Source organism: Neolamprologus multifasciatus, chromosome 3, assembly GCF_963576455.1.
Source record: "Neolamprologus multifasciatus chromosome 3, fNeoMul1.2, whole genome shotgun sequence".
Taxonomy (NCBI): domain Eukaryota; kingdom Metazoa; phylum Chordata; class Actinopteri; order Cichliformes; family Cichlidae; genus Neolamprologus; species Neolamprologus multifasciatus.
In genome coordinates this window covers 38,865,228-38,887,199 of record NC_140441.1, presented here as the reverse complement: position 1 = coordinate 38,887,199, position 21,972 = coordinate 38,865,228, and the positions used below count along the sequence as shown (strand labels likewise).

At 38.9% G+C, this 21,972-nt stretch overlaps 1 protein-coding gene across 1 annotated transcript; it reads left to right on the top strand.

Moving 5' to 3' along the window:
* The first annotated feature begins 221 nt into the window (after positions 1–221).
* On the top strand, positions 222–21,457 carry LOC146523091 (tripartite motif-containing protein 2-like). Its single transcript, XM_085154641.1, has 14 exons — positions 222–404; positions 11,352–12,029; positions 13,929–14,077; positions 15,167–15,347; positions 15,490–15,749; positions 16,947–17,085; positions 17,181–17,366; positions 17,962–18,157; positions 19,182–19,285; positions 19,366–19,533; positions 19,660–19,828; positions 20,724–20,794; positions 20,931–21,071; positions 21,163–21,457. Exons 2-14 carry the CDS (start codon positions 11,931–11,933, stop codon positions 21,313–21,315), a joined length of 2,016 nt encoding a protein of 671 aa, XP_085010767.1. The 5' UTR covers positions 222–404; positions 11,352–11,930; the 3' UTR covers positions 21,316–21,457.
* Positions 21,458–21,972: the final 515 nt, after the last annotated feature.

Below are 21,972 nucleotides of genomic sequence, written 5' to 3'. Positions count from 1 at the left end.
TATTTTTCTAAAACAATTTTGAGTGAATTAAAGGTTGATCAGAGGGAGAGAGACACAGAGATAAAGGGAGAGAGAGAGCCTCCCTCGCTGCCACTGAATAACTGACTAACAGAACAGCCAATCACCTCTGCCCTGTACTCTCCATCTCGCTCCTGATTGGTGGATGCTGCAAAGATGACTGTTTGGTGCGTTCCTCCTCTTCCCCTCCTCTTCATCCCCTCCCTCCTCCGTGTGGTGGTGGTGCTGCTGCTGCAAGCTGCTGGTGTTGCCGTGACGATGATATCCTCCCCCTCCCACACACACACACACTAAGAGGACAGGCAGCAAACAAGACGCTCTCGTGACGCGATGGCTTCAGGCTGGAGAACAGACAGCAGTGATCGGCTGCGTCTGAGGAAATCATGGTGAGTGCTCTCTTTAATTTCCAAGATGAGAGGACAGACGGACGACTGCGCGGACAGATGGGTGGCTGGATGATTGATGGGTGGAGGAATGTGTGAGGATGACAGCAGCAGCAGCAGCTGTAGCATGCTGTGTTTTCTTGATAGGGAGAGAGAGAGGGAAGAGGGGAGGATGGACAGACTGCAGATGGATGAAGGTGGAGGACTGAATGAATGAATGAATGCAGGAACAAACTGATCAGCTTTAAAGCACATACAAGCCTGTGTGTGTGTGAGTGCGTATGTGTTTGTGTGTGTGTGTGTGTTGCCAGGCCTGTAAATGCAGGTTAGCATCCTGAGTGCTAACAGTAACAGTAGGTACGTCACTCCTGTGAACCAAAACTGGGCTGATCTGCTTTCATTTCTACAGCCACATATAAACAGACAAACACATACAGATATGGATGGATTAGCAAACAGACAGCAGGGGCAGGGAGCAGCAGGTCAGAGCTTGTTTGATGTTTGAAGTTAATGTTTCTTCATTTAAAGTCAGTCGAGTGACTACAAAAAATAAACTGACCACAGAGATGAAGAGAAGATGGCACAAAGGCACAAAATCGCTGCAAAGAGACCCAAAACTGAAAGTTAAAAGCAAAACAAAATAACAGACACAAAACTACAAAGAAAATCAAACCGACTGCAAAAGAAATGCAACAGTTAAAAATGTGCAAAATCTCCCCAAAGATGCATGGAGTCACCACAAAGCGAAGCAAAGCAATCAAAAATGCAAAAAAAAAAACCATATGCAAAGGAATAAAAAAGTACTCTGAAAGAAGAAAAACAACTGAAAAAATCACTAAAGAGATGCTAAATAACTTTTAACAGATGCAAACATTCAACAAACAAATAACAAATATAAAGAGATAGTAAATTAAAAAGACAAGACACATCTGACTATTCTCTTCTGCTTATCCAACACCAAGATAAAAATCTAACATTATAAAAAACACAAAGATTTATAAAATGAAAATAAAAGAAACATTGTAAAATTACTATAAAGAGACAGAAAATTAGCATGAAAAGATGCAAAACAGCTACAATGACACACAAAACGACCACGACAGATTTCACACACACAAAAATCATGTCCACACAGAAAAAAACCCCCTGAATAGGAAACAAAAACCGTAAATCACTACACAGACACACCAGCGACCAGAACAGAGGCAAAATGCTACAAAGAAGAGAAGCAAAAATACTGCAGAGGACATGAAACAAGAAGAGAAATAAAATATATGAGATAAGACGAGCATTAAAAGATGCAAAATCACTGCAAAGGCGAACAAAATAAATAAGAGTCACAAAACATTAAGGATGGACCAGGACTTCATTATCATCACAGTTATTGTGTTACATTTAAGTTTGTAACTAAATAGTTAGAGGTTTTGTAAATGGTCGTATCCAGGACAATCTAACCCTGATAACTGAGCTTAAGTGTTTGAGTTCAAGTATGTTATGACCACATGGTCAGTAGTGACAAGCATGAAAATATATGTCTGCAGGATGAACTGGATGAACTACAAATTACTAAAGAAGGAGCAAAGCTACTAGAAAACACGTCAAAATGATTACTAATCATCAATTTACTTAATAGCTCATCCAATATAGTCTATCCTAGCTGAGTGCAGAGTGACACGCTGGGTCACAGCAAAGACCGGATGACTATGACGAGATAAAGAACAACTTTAAAGAAAAACAAGATGAGAGAAGGAGCCAGAAAACTAAGAAACAAAAACAGAAAATTGACTATAAAAAGAAAAAAAATGCACGAAGAAGTGCAAATTGCAAACTAGCATAAAGATAGTGAAAAAGAGGTGCTTTGATGAAATCTGTAAACTGGGCACAAAATTAAAAAAGCCTACAAAGACAAATAAATAGATGAAGTGATAAAACATTTTCAATAGAAACCATGGAAAAAGAAAAAGGTAATTACAAGATAGAAGAGACAGAGGAGTGATTAAAACAAAGAGAAAAACAGAAACATTCCCACGGGAATACAAAGGGAGACAGATCAGATTACCTGACTCTGTGTGTATGTGTGTGATGCCACACTGTATATTTACTGGCAAGCTCTTCAGAAACTGGTTCCACTGGTACGTTTCTCAGGCTGCAGGCAGGATGTTTTTTTTTTTTTTCTTTTGACTTCGAAAGAAATCTCACAATCCTCTAATGGACGCTGCTCTGCTGAGCCAACATGATGTAAGTCTCTCTCTAATTAAATCAAAGTATTTTGTTTGTAATAACCAGACTTTTGTTTAACCGGCATTCAAAATCAAGTGAAATTAATGTATTACTATGTCAGGTGCCTGTGATGTCTATCTTTTAATGAATACAACAACTTTGATTACTTACTATTTCTGATTTAAATGATGACTTTTCCATTCGGCGCGTGCTGTTAGCTTATAAAATGTTCATATATATGTAATTAGTTAAGAGTTTCAGTTTCTTCCTTTGGAGTTACTGCACTGAATCATTCACTTCCATCCTTCTATGTCCTCCATAAATCTCTTGAATGCCAAGCAGTAACTTAGGCTACGTCCACACGTACACGGGTATTTTTGAATACCCGGAGATTTTCCGTTTTCATTTTAAAAAATAATCCCGTCCACACGTAAAGGCAGAAATGAAGGAAAACGCTGCTAGGAACATGCCAAAGCAACAGGTGGCGATATATTCCTAACGTGCAGAAATGTTGGCCAATCAGAAGTCTAGAAGCCTGGGTGGGAAAAAGTAGACAAAGCTGGGACATAGAAGCAGAACCGAGTCGTATGTGTGGAGGGACAGTAACTGTGTGTGTATATGTAAACATTTAAACACTGCAGAGAGTACAATTAACAGTAACAGTATTGTAGAAATTCATTTCACCGAAACAATAATGTGGCGCACAGTGTGACGTCAAAAAATGCGCACACCTTTGATGCTGCGTTTTCTGCATTTTCTCCGTTTTTCTCGTCCACACGTAAATACAAAAACAGAGTTTTCAAAAATATCCACCCTGGTCGGAGTTTTTAAAAATCTCAGTTTTCGGTGACCAAAAACGCCGTTTACGTGTGGACGGAAGGTGCAAACGCATAGAAAAATCTGCGTTTTCAAAAATACCCGGGTACGTGTGGACGTAGCCTTAGAGTCGCCTTACTTCTAACTTTAAGCCTCAACACAATCCAAACAAATAAGCTATTAAAAACAAACAAACTTGCAAACAAAAGTTTATGGAAGCTATACAAAATTTGTACAGCTTCCATAAAGAGAGAAACTAGAGAAACACACAGACGAAAGCATTCTTTGTAGCAGGCTGTAAATATTTCTGATGTACACATGGAATTTTAACAGAGCTGTCTATGGAGATCTACTCATGTTTGGAGCCTCTAGTGGTCCATAGAGGAACTGCAGATTTTTGGACTTGAGCATGAACTTTTAACCCCTGACACTGTAGATGCTTTATCAGCATATTTAGTTTATAGACAGTGAGCGGTCCAAGTTGATCACAATTTAGCTTTAAATGGTAAGACTGTGAATGCAGATGAGTTAACAGCAGTTTGAGCTCATCTGGCCAAAGAACCATTGAGGTGAGGCATCCGTCCTTCCACAGTTCACAAGAATCATTATTCCTCCTACAGTATTTGTCAGATTTTGGTGAAACTTGCACACAATGATCACCTAATAGGTCTTCACCCAAAGCCAAGGTCAAAGTTAAGGTTACATTTATTTACAGGCAATAACCTGTGAATAGTGATGAACTGTGAGATCGATGAACTACTACATTGTTGATGTTACTGTTTATAATCTCTTTGAAGAGAGCAAAGTGACTCCTACAGAATTACTTTTACAATGAAACTGTCCATGATAGATATATTTTGGGTTTTTAGTTGCATTATTTAGACTTTAATAGTGCTGTACCTCTACTAAAGTGGGGAACGACGAGAAAATATCTCAGTTCTAGACCACTGTGATCAAAAGATGACGATGATTTTCTTCTGCAGTAATTTACATTTGCTGGGAGTTCCCGGCCCATTCATTAAGATACAGGGAAAAGCAGAAGCAGGGAGATGAACAGCATGACAAAACATGGCCCGTATTTGTATAGCGCTTTACACATCCAGTCATTCACCCATTCACACACTGGTGATGGCAATCTACATTGTAGCCACAGCCACCCTGGGGCGCACTGACAGAGGCGAGGCTGCCGAACACTGGCGCCCGGTAGCAACCTTCCGGTTACAAGGCAAACTCCCAACTCTTGAGCCACGGTCGCCCCATAAAACATAAACACTAGGAGCTGAAATGGAGGTGGGTTGAAAGCAGCTTGCAGATGTGCACCAACAGCAACTGTGGGCAGGTTAAAGCAACTTATATAGCATCCTGTGTGAAATTTACCAGCTGGAATTGTGGATGGGTTTGACTTGTAGCTGATATAGATCTGAGCAATATAGTGTAGCTATTCCTCAAAATAGTGTGAGAAGATTAAACACAGACATCAGTGTGAACCCGTGTATGGGAGAACGTGCAGATACATTCAAAGCATTGATGGATCGCCGACTCTTCTTTATGAATCTGCGAGGAAAGAAAACAAAACAGAGAGAAAGGGTTCGATTGTCTCTTTGCACTGTGACAGTTACAGGCAGCCACCACACACAAGTGCACACAAACACCCAAACACAGCAAAAGCATTGTAGAGCAAAGAAGGACTGAGAAGAGAGAAGAGTGGAAAGAAGGGAAATAATAATAATTTCCTTCAATGTGCCACGTTTGTGTGTGTGTTTCAGACAGACATAAAGTGTGAGCTTGTCTGTGTAAGGTTGCTTTCACATCAGTCGAGGTCGTGTTTTCTGGGGGAGGAGGCGTTAAAACAGGATTATATACAAGATCACAGAGAACTCGTAACCATAATCCCTCCTCTTTATGAATTATTCATGAAAATATTCCTTTTTATATTTTACACACAGATATGGGAGTGTATATGCTTTGGCTGAGCAAAGACACCTAAACCTAGACACCAGACACAAAGAGAGAAGGAAAACAGTCAGGCTTCCAAAAACAGCACTGCTCATAACCTTGTTTTGTCAACTAGTTTAAATCTACATGGATTTACAGCAAAAGAAAAGCAGCCAATTACTTAAAACTGAAAACATAAAAACAACATTTTCTCTTATATATGATTGTTTATCTAATGTAATTATATTTTATGTAAAAAGGAGAGGGAGAGGAAGGAAGGGAAAGGGAATAAAAAATAAAAAAAAGGGAAAAAAAATGATATTATTTATGGCTTTTACACTTACCTGTTTTTATTTACATACATGTTAATTCATAGTAATATGGTAATTTCACTTACTTTTATTAAAAAGTCAAGTGAGTTTATTTTCTTTAATTCTAGCAATTAAAGAAAAATGTTAAATTTACAAGAAAGAGAAAAAAAAGAAAAATCAAAAACATTTGCAAACTATAATTAAGAACACAATTATTAATGCAAAAACAACATTTACTGTTCACAAAAGCACACAATTAGTTATTCTTCACATGTGTAACAAAATATGACATTAATTTTATTTTTATTGTATTTTGATTTATTTGCAGTGGTGTAGAGTATACACACAGTAGTTAGTATTGTAAATGTAAAGTTATTTTAATCCTTGCATATGAAACACTTAATATGTTTCATTAGATGCCCCCTTAACCCACAGGCAGTGATCCTGCATCTGTTATGGGGTTTCCTGTTTTATGTATACAGTGCACTGTGCACTGGTAGTGTGTATTTAGTTAAAGTGTTGTTGTTTTTAAAGAACTGACAGATTAATGTTTTTTTCTTCATTTTCAGAGGAACAAATTGAGCTTTTTTCTATCAGTTGTGGGACCATAGCTAAAAGTCTATTTTAGGCGTTCACACTGATTCAGCATTATTACCACCATCTCTGTGACTTTAACATGATAGTAAAAAGCAAAAGCAAAAACAAATAATTTTTATCAAAAAAACAGACCTGGAACACTTTGTGAACCGCGCCATAATCATTGCAGCTCTCAGCACACTGCCAGCTAAATTTAGACTAAATTTCTGGGATTATAGAGGACATGATTGCTTCACTTTTTGGTGTATTTCCTCCTAGCTGGTGAACCCCCTCACCCCAGTCCTATGCAGCCTGTTACTATGGAAACCAGAACCTCCCTCCCCACCCGGCTCCCTCTCTGTTCTCCATCACTTTGAAGACATTTTGTTGACCTACATTACTGCTTCCAGAAGCTCTTCATAGTATTTTACACCACATTTGCTGTTCCTAGTGGTCCAACAAGCAACAACATGCAGTCATCCTCCTGTTTGTGGCATCTGTCCATGGGCTTCCTCTACAGGTTAAGCTTGATGTACCGTACCATTTGGGAGGCTATCCAGTCAGGTGAAATATTAAACCCACCTTTAATGCATTATGTTTACATGATAGAGGGTGAGTAACAACCAGGTGCAGCCAATCAAATGCATGGGGTTAACTGCTTATCAACACCTCTATAAAACTGAAATTTTGATAGTCGTCAAATAGCTGGGGTGGGTGTAGCTCAGGTGGCAGAGCAGGTCAGCCACTAACCAGAAGGTTGGTGGTTCGATCCCAGGCTGCTCCAGTCTGCATGCCAAATATCCTTGGGCAAGATACTAACCCCGCGTTGCTCTCCGATGCATCCATCGGAGTGTGAATGTGTATGAATGCTAGACTACTTAGCACTTAGGTCAGAAAAAAGTGCTTGTGTGAATGGGTGTGATTGGGTGAATGAATTAGTTGTATAAAGCGCTTTGAGTGCTCAGACAGAGTAGAAAAGCGCTATATAAGAACCAGTCCATTTTACCAAGTCCAAGTCCATGTGAAGCCATGGTCCAAATTGGGTCATGCAAAAGGAAAATTATCCCAAGCACACAAGTGAATGTTTAGCAGAATGGCTGAAAAAGAAAAGAACCAAGATGCTGCAATGGCCTACTCACGTCCAGATGTCACCCTGACTGAAATGCAGTGGTGGGACATTAAGGGAGCTGTGCATAGATGAACTCTAGCAAACCTCAAACAGCTGAGGCAATGTTGTAAAGACATAAAACGTGTAAAGAAGAGCGGCCATAATTCCTCCACAACAATGTGAGAGACTGATAAAGTCATGGTTCTTTAATGTGCTGAATCATGCAGTGTCATTTTAAAAGAGTTTTTCACCAGACAACATAGAGTCCTGTGAAAAAACCCTCTTTTTCAAGTGAATATATCAGCATTTGTGTATTTTTTCCAGCTAGTACACATAGTACTATAAACACACGTTTATATTGGCAACTGGAAAAACTTTGTCGATATTAATTAGCAGTTCCCTGGAAAGTTGGAAGAGTTATTAGAGGCAAATAGTAGCATTTTAACAATAAACCAGTGGACATGTACAGTGGGGCAAAAAAGTATTTAGTCAGCCACCGATTGTGCAAGTTCCCCCACTTAAAATGATGACAGAGGTCAGTAATTTGCACCAGAGGTACACTTCAACTGTGAGAGACAGAATGTGAAAAAAAAAAAATCCATGAATTCACATGGTAGGATTTGTAAAGAATTTATTCGTAAATCAGGGTGGAAAATAAGTATTTGGTCAATAACAAAAATACAACTCAATACTTTGTAACATAACCTTTGTTGGCAATAACAGAGGTCAAACGTTTACTATAGGTCTTTACCAGGTTTGCACACACAGTAGCTGGTATTTTGGCCCATTCCTCCATGCAGATCTTCTCAAGAGCAGTGATGTTTTGGGGCTGTCGCCGAGCAACACGGACTTTCAACTCCCGCCACAGATTTTCTATGGGGTTGAGGTCTGGAGACTGGCTAGGCCACTCCAGGACTTTCAAATGCTTCTTACGGAGCCACTCCTTTGTTGCCCGGGCGGTGTGTTTTGGATCATTGTCATGTTGGAAGACCCAGCCTCGTTTCATCTTCAAAGTTCTCACTGATGGAAGGAGGTTTTGGCTCAAAATCTCACGATACTTGGCCCCATTCATTCTGTCCTTAACACGGATCAGTCGTCCTGTCCCCTTGGCAGAAAAACAGCCCCATAGCATGATGTTTCCACCCCCATGCTTCACAGTAGGTATGGTGTTCTTGGGATGCAACTCAGTATTCTTCTTCCTCCAAACACGACGAGTTGAGTTTATACCAAAAAGTTCTACTTTGGTTTCATCTGACCACATGACATTCTCCCAATCCTCTGCTGTATCATCCATGTGCTCTCTGGCAAACTTCAGACGGGCCTGGACATGCACTGGCTTCAGCAGCGGAACACGTCTGGCACTGCGGGATTTGATTCCCTGCCGTTGTAGTGTGTTACTGATGGTGACCTTTGTTACTTTGGTCCAGCTCTCTGCAGGTCATTCACCAGGTCCCCCCGTGTGGTTCTGGGATCTTTGCTCACCGTTCTCATGATCATTTTGACCCCACGGGATGAGATCTTGCGTGGAGCCCCAGATCGAGGGAGATTATCAGTGGTCTTGTATGTCTTCCATTTTCTGATGATTGCTCCCACAGTTGATTTTTTCACACCAAGCTGCTTGCCTATTGTAGATTCACTCTTCCCAGTCTGGTGCAGGTCTACAATTCTTTTCCTGGTGTCCTTCGAAAGCTCTTTGGTCTTGGCCATGGCGGAGTTTGGAGTCTGACTGGTTGAGGCTGTGGACAGGTGTCTTTTATACAGATGATGAGGTCAAACAGGTGCCATTCATACAGGTAACGAGTGGGGGACAGAAAAGCTTCTTACAGAAGACGTTACAGGTCTGTGAGAGCCAGGGATTTTCCTTGTTTGAGGTGACCAAATACTTATTTTCCACCCTGATTTACGAATAAATTCTTTACAAATCCTACCATGTGAATTCATGGATTTTTTTTTCACATTCTGTCTCTCACAGTTGAAGTGTACCTCTGGTGCAAATTACTGACCTCTGTCATCATTTTAAGTGGGGGAACTTGCACAATCGGTGGCTGACTAAATACTTTTTTGCCCCACTGTATGTTACCTCTCGTAAAACCTCTCAAACGCAGCATTAATTAAATGCATTTGAAATATGGAATCCAATCCAATTTAAGAGCAACTTAAAGCCAGGAAATATCAACATAAATCAAACAGCGTCATATCTAAATATTAAAGCGAGACTATGCCAAACAAAGCCGACAGTACTAAAGCTTGATTCATTAGCTAACATTAAGAAAGGCCAGAAAGAGGACCAAGCTGGCTAGACAAGACAATTTAAACCACTTTTATCTACATGTAAATCAAATATGTCAAATTTGATTTACATGTAGAAATAATTTTACAGTTTACCAATATTTGTTTTTCCTAAAAAACATTATACAATCTATCTGTAACACAAATCTAAGAAATTAAGTAAAACAAAGAAAAAACAAATGTTATCAGATCCAACGAATAATGAATTTTATAAGTTACAAACACAGTTACGAAGTGTAGTTCAGTGAATATAATGGAATAACATATGCCAAGTTTCATTGACTACAAACTCACTAGCCTGGATAATTGTCAGTCAGCTAGCCAAAACTGATTGGAAACTAGTTCCTCACAACAAATATTATTTGTCAGAAAATAGCATTAAAAATGCTTTGAAAGGGACCAATGTCTCAAACATGGTTGAGAAGTCAAATTCAGTGACTCAGCTCAGAGCAGGTGAAACTGAGCAGACAACTATCTGCTCTGGCCGATAATTACTTTATAAGTAAGTTGGCCCTTACTTTATACCATCAACAGGCTAAACTGCTGAGTTATATATAAATTGTATCTTTTAGTTGTCATAAAGGGGGAATTAGCTACAGAGACCAATGATGTATTTCATACCAGACGTTTTAATGGAATAAAATGGTAATTTAGCTCACATATGGAGACAGGCTCAAGTGGCCACTGGAGGAACTGCAGTTTTTGGAACTTCTTATGTTTCATTTTTAAACTGGTGACATTGCTGCTTGGTGCTCTTTAAAAGAAAAGCACTCTATACTGTTGCTTGTGATTAGATACAATTTCTGAAATGAAAATATAGAAAAGAAACTTTGGGAGCATGAGAAATAACTTTTTTTTTTTTTTAATTACTTTCATTCTGACCGAATTTGCTTTGTCCTATAGCGTGTTTGCAGACTGTAACCAAGACAACTCAGCTCCACTTTATGGCCAGTAAAAGCAGATCACTGGCTGGTTCATTCAGAGGGAAACTCATACATGACACTTGGTCAAGTAACTGCAGGATTTTGTGATTCCGTGAATGCCTGAAAAGATAAAAGGCATCGCACACTCATTACCCATGGAAGTACAGTTTTCCTAATGCCATAAAGGTTTTTCATTTAGTCGCAGCGAGAAGAACAACAATTTGAGGTACTTTAACTCATCCATCCATTCGCTTCCATTTATCCTTTTTAGGGTGACACTGGAGCCTATCCCAGCAGTCACAGGGCGAGAGGCAGGGTACACCTTGGACAGGTCGCCAGTTTGTCGCAGGGCTAACACACAGAGACTGACAACCATTCGCACTCACATTCACACTTATGGGCAATTTAGATTGATCAATCCACATTAACTGCATATCTTTGGACTGTGGGAGGGCGTCGGGCGTACCCAGGGAGAACCCACGCAAGCACGGGGAGAACATGCAAACCCCACACAGAACTCATTGAACTCATGACCTTCTTGCTGTCTGGCAACAGTGCTAACCGCCGTGCCACCGTGCTGCCATTATAACCCACATTTATTAATCAAATTTAATCTACCTGATTTAATCTTAAGACTGAGACAAAGGCAAAATGACAAAGTATGAAGGAACACAGTCAAGAGTTCGAAGCTTAAGTAAATAATCTCTCTTGTCTCCGTGTTTATCTGCTTTTCCAACTAATCCTCATCCCTCTCTCTGTCTCATTTCTGCAGGACACAGTGTGATTTGCCCTCAGCTTGAACCCTATGTGAATCAAATTAACACCATAGTTCATTGCTTTTCACCCAATAAGACCTAAAGAGGATTGACTACTTTCATTCACTCGGTTTATGTGCTTGAAGAAACAACACATGGAAGCAGAAAGATGTTTTAAATGGGATATGTACCTAAATGTGGACACCTGGACACTCTTTCCCCCCATAGTGGAATAACCTATGCCAAGTTTCATTGACTACAAGCTCACAAGCCTGGATTACTGTGCCCTGAAATTACAGAAAAACCAAACCTGCATCTGGATTTCTGGCATTCTTCTTTGCGTGTGAAATGTTGATGTGCTTTTCCAGAGATCTAGCATCCGCCAAGAGTTATCACAAGGAGTTCATATGAACATTTGATCCTTTTTATGTTGAATACACAATGGAATAAAAGGGTGAGACAAGGAGCTTACAAAGACAAACAGTACAAAAATACATCTGGAACCTTGTATCGGAACATAAAGCCCCTTCCCCTGGCTGCAGAGTGGAAAAAGGGGTGTGTTTGGAGGTTTACCCTCACCAGGCTGCCACTTGCAGATGGAGGCCCACCAACACTCCCCAGATAGCAGCAGTGAGGAGTGCACCGTCCTGGAGGCTCCACCTGGCAAAAACGCCTGCCCACAACATGCAGGGAAGGTAGGTATTCAATAGGTGTGCAAATGTTCTGAACTACATGTGAAAAGTGACATGAAAGCAAGCAAAAACTTGTCCACATATCGCACAAAGCCAAAATCAGCTTAAACCTTGGAGGTAAATTTCAGTTGGCTAAGAATAAACGTTTCTGTTAAACATCAGTGGTACAAAAGGAAACCAGAAGTCTTCCAATACCATACAAAGTTATGCCTCGCCTGTAATTCTGTTCATATCCATTTATGTTTATGCTTAACCTCCATATTATAATCCTTATTTATTTTTATATTCAATCCATATTTATTTATTTTTATTACCTCCAATATAGACTGTCCCTGCCAGCTAAACTGAAACTGAAGCCAAAGATAGGACATCTACCTACAACACATGACAAGCGTCTCGAGTTTTACACAAACAAACGATAACTCTTTGATTTTTTCGGACTTGGGTTTGGTAGTATATGCCTATATGAACAAAATGAGAATAATTCAAACGCCATTTAACTTGAATATCGGATGTTTTCACAGATTATGTGTGCTGATGACATCAGGAGTTTTTGTAGATCGTTTATGCTGATGTTAGCATTATTCATATGGAAATTTAGTAAAGCGTATTAATCTTTTGTGTCATTGTGAATTCAAGTAATACTGTATTTTTTTTTTAAAGAGCTCAAACAAAGAAAGTTTCTAGGTCCCCCAGGGTTTTTCTTGATTCGTGTGACCCAGACCTTTGACCTATGGCCTTGAAGCATTGCATACTAAAACAGTGTATTTTACTACCTTTGCCCACATGGTGGGAGCAGAATCTGCAAAAATCATTGGTTTTTATCATGTAAAAACTCGAGATTTTAACATATATTTTTATATTTTTACGCAGTTCGTGATTCTACAAAACTCTATGGTTTCATTGTAATATCGTATGGAATAGTATTGCAAAAAAAGTGTATGGTACAGCACACTCTATGCCCTTTCATTGTGTATATATCACACTCAATATAGTTTCTTTAAATCTTCTCTTCTATGTCAACTTTGACCTTTGGCACTAACAATGAAGGTCTAAGTCAAATGCTTAGCCATCCTAGGTACTCATGTCGCCCAAGGCCTAGTACAGGCTATACCTGTAAAGTTTGAAGATGAGCCATAAAAAAATTGGGGGTAATATAACATTTTTACTGATTTTCACTTTTGGTGTGACCTTGAACTGATTTTCAGCAAAAAATAAAATCAGCTTGAGCCTTTATTGGTATCTACCATCAGACTAAATTTGAACATGATATCTTGAAAACTGTGGCAACTAGCCTGCTAAAACACGGCCAGATAAACAGACCAATGGAACCAATTACATACTTAGTAAAGACTGGACTCTTACACTGGCTGTAGCTCATTAAGTAGAGCAGGTTGTCTACAAACTAGAAGGTTTAAAAAGTTGCAGTTTTACAGGAGGTATGTGTGCTGCTATTTCTTGGACAGTTTAAGTGACTATAACAGAAAATAAAACTGTGCACTGTTAAGAAATATGATGCATAAACACAAGTTTATAGGACAGATATGAGCAAGTTATGGTTCTCAACAGTAAATTCTGAATTCACATTAGAGATTAGATAAAACTTTATCAATCCCTTGGGTGGGTTCCTCCGGGAATTTCTGTAACATGTATTTTCAGATTCAGATTCAGTCATACATATAGAAATGACTGAATCATGTACTGCAAAGTGTAAGCCCAAAGCCTAATCCATGTTATCTATATGTTGTTCCTATTTAATCCAGTTACTGATTAGCAACTGTGCAACAATGAGACTAAACTAAAGACAAACAATATATCTAGGTTATCATGGGGCATTCAATTCTTAATAGTGTAGCTTCTCTCTCCTCTTTCCTCCGTTCACGTAAACCTTTCAATTTGCAGGTTGCTGACTTGTACTGCTCTTCCTGCAAGTGCGCTCTGTGTGAGGACTGTCTTCCCAACCATGCAGAACACCCTAAGGTGGCCCTCAGCCAGGCCCTCGAGCAGCACCGCAACAACCTGCAGGAAAGACTGGGCACTGTTCAGGACAGGTACAGGTTGAAATACTTGATACAACATTAAGAAACTTTATTCAGTCCATTAATCTGTGCCCCCAATAAACCCTTCTGTTAAACTGTTGTTCAGTGGTGCTATTTTCCATTTATCAACAAAAACACACACAAAACCCCTCCAAAAATTTTAATGCTGAATTACTTTTAAAAAAATATATATATTATAAACTGCAGAAGTAAGCCAATGATAAATATCAGCTGGAGTTTATCAGGATTTTATTATTTTTATATATTGTATATTTGTTAGTAATTCCCAAAGACCAGGAGAGGGCTCTCTCATTAAGCAAGATTCATTTAAGAGTCACTTGGGCAATGCTCATTGATTGTTTGTTGCAGCAAAACACAGATGTTCCCTAAATGCCTCACATTTGTTAAGAAAAAAAAAAAGATAGAAGAATAAATTAGAAGAGTGACACTGTGTCTGGGCCAATGACTTTTCTCAAGAAAGACAAATAATCTCTGGAATTTAATTTAAATGCTACTGTGGGAATGAGATAGTCAAAAGATTTCTTAAAATACATACGGGCTTGGGTAGAAAGTTAAAGAAGTTACTAAGTATTTATATTGAAAATACCCATCCATTCATGTATGGAATTATTAGTAAACAGGGAGTAGTAAGGTCCCACATTCAAATTGCGCTTAAAATACTAAAAGTCACATTTTGCATTTTGTAAAATTGGAAAAAAGCATTTAATTCTTGTAGTTCCAACAGGTACAAATTTATTTGCTGTGGAGAACAAGTTGCATAACAACTGACATATTCAGTTAAAGTATAATGTAGGCATACTTAATATAACTCAGTCACAAGTAACTATTAACAGACAGTGGCTGGAGGAAAGAAGAGATGCTGACATCTGGTGGACAGTGAGCAAAATACAGTACAAATTATTTACCAGGCTATAAAATCTTGACATTAACAATAACATGTTATTAATCTTTCTCAATTAAAGTTACAGGTTGCATATGCAAACATTTAACAACATAAATGTAGCATAAAGAAAGCTTGCTATTGTTGTTTTGCAAAATAGATATGTAACTGCCTTTCTCTTTTGTGCGTGTCCTCTCTAGACTTCCTCAGATTTCAGATGTACTGTCCTTTGTTAAAGAGATCCACCAGCAGCTGACCAATCAGAGGGCTTCCATTGAAGAGGACATTCAATCGAGCTTCGAGGACTTACACAAGCAGCTGGATGTTCGAAAGAGTGTACTGCTGATGGAGCTGGAAGTTACATACGGACTCAAACAGAAGGTGAACAGAGTTTGTTCAATTTTCCTTTGATTCTTTGGTAAAAGTACAACCTCCTCAGTCACTGGTATACTTTTTTAAATAAAACAAATCAAAAGAAAAAGTTTGAAACAGTCTAATGAAACTTTTCTTTTTCTGTCTCCAGGTTCTCCAAGCCCAGATAGACAGCCTTCTACGGGGAGAGGGAGACATCACAGCCACCTGTACTCAGGCAGAGGAGGCTCTGGCTGGAGATCCCTGTGTGGCGAGCCTGCAGGTGGAACGAGAGCTGTGGGAGAGGCTGGGTGAGCTTGCTGGTCTTGGTTTGCCATGCCAGCCGGAAGAGAACGACCAGCTGGATCTGGTGATGGAGACAGATGGGCTGAGGAAGTCCATACACAACCTGGGGACTATTGTTACAACCAGGTGAGACAATTCAAATCAATTTCAACTCAGTTTTACTTATTTAATGCCAAATCACAATAACAACTGCCTCAAAGCAATTTATATTGTAAAGTAAAGATCCTACAATAATATAGAAAAACAGAATAAATCCAAAAGTCAGGCTTTTGAGTATGAGCAAGCATAGGGGAAGGAAATGGAAAGGAAAAACTGCCTTTTAACAGGAAGAAACCTCTGGCAGAAGCAGGCTTAGAGAGGGTCAGCCATCTGCCATAACTGGTTATGACTGTGGAAGAGAGCCAGAGATTAATACTAACTAATGATTACATGCAGAGTGGTGTGTAAACACATAGTGAATAAAAAAGGTGAGTGGAAAAAAACAAAACAGAAACACTCAGTGCATCATGGGAACACCCCAGCAGCCTAGACCTACTGCAGTGTAAAACTTAAAAGGTTTTAAGCCTAATCCTAAAATCAGAGAAGCTCATTGAGACTTGTTTGTATCATTTATGCACAGCTCCCTATAAGGTCCCACCACAGGATTTCAGTCTGGCTGAAGACTGAAATGGGCCATTGCATCACCTTGATCCTTTTCATTTACAGCCATTCTGTTGTACATTTGCTGCTGTGCTTGGGAACATTGCCTTTTTGCATGACCCAATTTGGCCCAAGTTTTGCAGACAGCCTCAACTGACTCTGAGGAAAATAAGAGCAATCTATAAAATCCGCTGTATACCAAAGTATTCCAATCAGTGATAAATAGCAAGATGTTTTAGCTGTATGAAGGTCTTTTTTTTTAGAGAACAACAAACTGTTTTTCCAGGCTAAATTGTCATCATCTAAATTATTAAAGATTATTAAGCACCCCAGCTTATCAGCTATCTGCTTTAAGGTGCATTTTTGAAAGTTATACCAGGAAGGCAATAAATTCTGATTTAAGTCTTTTTTTGTCAGAGGAGCTACAGTATCCAGAGTCGTACGCAGTGACGATATAAAACTATTAACAAGATAACAAACTCTGTAAAAGCAGAGTTCAGGTAACTGCTCTGCACTGTGTTGGTATAAGGCACCGAAGAAGATGCAGCTGAGGAATTATATATTATATGGCCGACACAGTCGGATGGGGTTTTGGGGCATTTCAATGATGATGAAACATATTGAACCCTGTGGTTTTGGATTTAATGCCATTTCATTAACACTCGTCTTTCTTCTCATCCTCAGTGCGGTGGCAAGCCAGAGCGAAGCCATGGGTGCAGGTCTTGAGCAATGCATTGTTGGGCATCCTGCCTCTGTTACTATTGTAACAAGAGACAAGTCAGGGGGAGCCTGCAAGAGTGGAAATGCGATCCTCTCTGCTGAGGTTCATTCTACACCTAAACTCCATAAAATTAAGTACTACTCTGTGTTCACACTTCAATGCAAACAGTGACAAAACGTTATGATGTGTCGATGTAGGTATTCACACCAGACGGCAGCATAGTAGATGGTGAGATAGTGGACCACAAGAACGGGACATATGAATTTGTGTACACGGTGCCAAAGGAGGGTGACTTCTCACTGGCTCTCCGTTTGTACGACCAGCACATCAAAGGAAGTCCCTTCAAACTGACTGTCACCAAGACTCTAGAGGCTGAACTAGACGTAGGTGGATCTTTCTTTCAATATTAGTGAATTTCTACTGTCCATTTGGCAAATAATGTCTAAATTCCTTTACTATCAACTGTGATATACACCAACAGCCTATGTACGGCTCATTCATGTCCAGTGTCCTTTAGCATCTGTGCTGAAGGACACTGGACATCAGGACCTGAAACATCAGCTTATGACATTACTAAGAGGAATCTGACACTCACTTTTTAACTATTGTTATGAAGGCCTAGTCAAGTACTTTTGCCTAAACCTAAGAGGTTGTTAATTCTCTTCCCATCAAACAAAACTTGCATTCAAATATGTCCAATCTCACTGCAAAACTTTGTGCTAATGTCCTCACACAACACAGAAAATCTCATATTGTTGACCACGTCGTGCTTGTCTCTTGAAGTTCAGAGTTCTTGAGCAACAATGATTCAAGCAACATGACTTAAGCAATTATAAAACCTAAATTTATTTGATTGAGCTTACCCTAAATTCATCGATACATTGACTTTGGCAAAGGATGTAGGAAGCTTTCCAAACAAAAACCATATAACCTTCATAGTTACTGTGTATTGTGTTTCCCTTTTTGCTCTCTCTCCAGGTTTCTCCCTCTACAACAACGGCAACCAACTCAGCAGCCAATGCTACGCCGTCGACTGGCTCATCTGAAGGAGCAAAGAGACGAGGAAAGTCACCTGGTCAGAAGAAGAAAGGCTCAAAGAGGGCCAGCAGTGCCCTTGGTACCCCACGGCGCAAAACTCAGAACCCCATTGAGGACGACCTCATTTTTAGGATCGGTGAGACATTTAGCTGGAAGAAACGAATCGTACAGACAGGCTAGGATATTGTACACTTGCTTTTTAAAAGTTAATATATCCTCATTTTTGTGACACTGAAAGGCCTTTTTAATGCTTCAGTCAATTTGGGCTTATTTCTCCCCATCATATGCATCATTTTTTCCAACATGGTGGAATTTTCATCTGGCTGATTCCAGTGTCTGTTACTTGTTTTATGTTACAGTTTATGAAGGGACTAAAGTAATGCATTGTGAATTTTAAAAGCTCAGATTCACCAAATTGTCAGTATTGTAGTATTGTTTTGTTTTTTTATCTTAGCACACAAGTATGATGGGACTGTCAGAATAATTCTAGTATTGACATCATAGCTAATCTCAGATTCTCCTACCTTAAACACTTCATAAATTTGACCTGGAATTGCACCACACATATGAACATTTTTGTTTCAGAATAATCCAAATTAATTTGTAATAGCAAGAACAATAAAACAATATGAATCTTCCCACAAATAAACAAGTCATTTCAACAAAAAGGACAGGGTTTGAGACAGTTAACATCATCCCATAGTGTCTGACTGTAAAAAATATAATTGCCTCCCTGTATCATCCTATCAATCCAACAAGCAAAACGTTGTTGAAAACATGTTGAAGACGACTTTGATATTCAGCTAAAATGATAAAGGTGAAATGCCCAGTTTTAGTCTTTTAGACCTCGTTTCAATTCTTTCAAAACTTAGGTAAATGTGAAATGGTCTTCCCATAGAAAGCCTTTCTTCAAAGTCAGTAACACAAAAAGAAAACATGAATTTTCACCTTTTACTTTCAACAAAATTTACACAAACGAGCCTTCTTTTTAAAATAGAAAACACAATCCATTGTGCTTGAGGGGGTAGGTCTAGTCCAAATGTATGTTCAAGGAAACTTGAACTCAAATTGAAGCTTCATGCAAAAGGTTAGTGTCTCAGTTGTTTATGAAAACATTTCTATGTATAATGGAATTTAAAATCATATTTTGCACTATTCAGGAACAAAGGGAAGGAATAAAGGAGAGTTCACCAATCTTCAAGGAGTAGCTGCCTCTTCCAATGGTAGGATACTGATCGCTGACAGCAACAATCAGTGTGTCCAGGTATGGCCTTCGAAAAGCTGCAGGGTTCATATAAAAACCCCAAATTTATATGGAAAGTTAAACAATGTATATATGTCCAGATTTTCAGCAATGAGGGAGAATTCAAGAATCGTTTTGGAGTGCGGGGACGATCGCCAGGTCAGCTACAGCGTCCGACTGGTGTAGCCGTGCACCCCAGTGGTGACATCATTATTGCTGACTACGACAATAAGTGGGTCAGCATTTTCTCCTGTGAGGGCAAATTCAAGGTATGTGTGCTGATATGTCAGGGTTGAAGGGGTATTGTACTTTATTGCAAACAAACCCTCATTCTAATGTTTTCAGTGTTGTTGATCTATGCAGCAATCTTATTGCTTGTATTTGTTGTTCACCAGGCAAAACTTGGCTCTGGCAGACTCATGGGACCAAAGGGCGTGTCTGTGGACCAAGACGGTCATGTTATTGTGGTTGACAACAAAGCTTGTACTGTCTTCATCTTTCAGCTGACTGGAAAGCTTATTACCAAGTTTGGAAGCAGGGGCAATGGTGACAAGCAGTTTGCAGGTAATGTGGACTAAATTATATTATTTCACGTAATTTAATTCCCAAAAATCTACTATGGGCTGTTCATTAAAGAATAAATATATATAAAGAAGAAAAGGCAAATATATGAAGAGAAAATGTTTAATTCTGGATTGTCTTGAGATTAACGGCTCTTTAAAAAGTTAGTACTATATAGAAAACATTGATATTTTTAACCCCATGAGGTCTGAGTCATCACTGGTAATGAAAGCAGTACTAGCTGCCCTAACCCCATTTTTTGGTGACCAGCACAAAGTATAAGAAATATAAATAGTCAGTTAGAGCAATTAGATTGCGTACCCTTTTGTCCCCTGACTGCCAAAACAATGAAAATGATACATCCTAAAAGATAAGGATTGGAACAATCACCACCGATGGCTTAGATCTGAGAGGGTTAAAACATTTACCCCACAACTTTTGGCAATAAGGGAACAAACAACATTTTAACTTGCATTTCTTGTTTGTCCCAGGCTTTGAGGCTAGGGTTGTAGTTATCACTGATGACCTCAGAAGGTTTACATGCGCTAATAAAAGTACTTAGGTGATGGTTGGCAGTTGAATAATTAACTTGCTAAGTCTGAAAATTGATTTAAGAACTGAGTGCACTTGAAATTCTGTTTAAAGTTTAACCCTATGACATTTAAATCACCTTTAACTGTAAAATATTGTACATTTTGTTTTTTCTTTTCTTTTTTCCCCTTTTTCTTTTCATTCTAAGAGACTTCAAAAACTATTCAGATATACAAATACCAGTGTTACCTTTCTCTAAAATACTTGCGAATTGAAAGTGTTAAAAGAGGCTAAAGCTAATTGAAAATACATTGTTTGTTGTACAATGTACAACCTATTTTTTTGTTCCTGTTTTTCTTTCCTAAAGGTCCACACTTTGCAGCAGTGAACAAAAACAATGAAATCATTGTGACAGACTTCCATAACCACTCTGTTAAGGTACAGCAGTTTACTGAGCTTAAAGGATAGTTTTAGTGCAATGTTATGGTAAAACAAGCTAATATTTCATGTCAAGTCCAAGTATGGTTTCAGAGGATTCAAAATAATATATCTTTATCATTATTTCTCTGATTAGGTTTTCACGCTTGAAGGAGAGCTTGTACTGAAATTTGGTTCAAATGGGGAAGGAAACGGCCAGTTCAATGCTCCCACTGGTGTAGCGGTGGATATTAATGGGAACATCATTGTAGCTGACTGGGGCAATAGCAGAATACAGGTAAAACGTTAAAATATGAACCTTTTATATATGAAAGCCCTACTGTGTAAGGTTTTTATATATAAATAATACATATCTTCGACATTTTCAGGTGTTTGATGGCAGTGGCTCCTTCCTGTCCTATATCAACACATCAGCAGACCCTCTTTATGGACCCCAAGGTCTGGCTCTGACTTCAGATGGACACGTTGTAGTGGCTGACTCTGGCAATCATTGCTTTAAAGTCTACCGCTACCTACAATGATGGAGGCTTGGATGATGATGGGGGATGGTGACGTGGACGCGATAGACAAGTTGAGGTTTAAATGAAGCGATAGAGTGAGCACTGTCAAATAATATGAATTACTGCATGAGCCTCTAACTGCTCCCTGTGAATGTTGAAAATGGGATAGAAGGGATGAAAAAGTCAGTGACAAAGTGTTCAGTTCCCATTCTGCGTTCCAACCAGAACTCATGACGGAAGTACCTAATTTGAAGATTTTTGGTGATTATTATTATTAGGTAAGATCATAAAAAAATAAAATGAAAACAAAACATTGATAGCAGATGAGTCTCAAGAGGGCTTAAGATCGGCTCACGTGAAAATCTCAATAATTTCCAGCTGTCATACAGACATTGCAGAATGGGATGTAGATAAAAGTTATGCAATACTGGTTCAGAGATGTCAAATTTGAGAGGTTCAGTGTCTATAAACGGACTAATGAGGAAAGCTTTAGATAATAAAATGAAAACCAAAACCAAACAAAGGCTGCAAGAGAGATGACAATGATTTCTTCAGAAACAACTGCTTACTAAATTTATGATGTGGTCAATGAGACATAAAAAGGAGCAAAGGCATTAATATGGACACAAAGGGACATAATAATAATGTGGAGAGAATGAAATGAAAGACTGAAAGTTT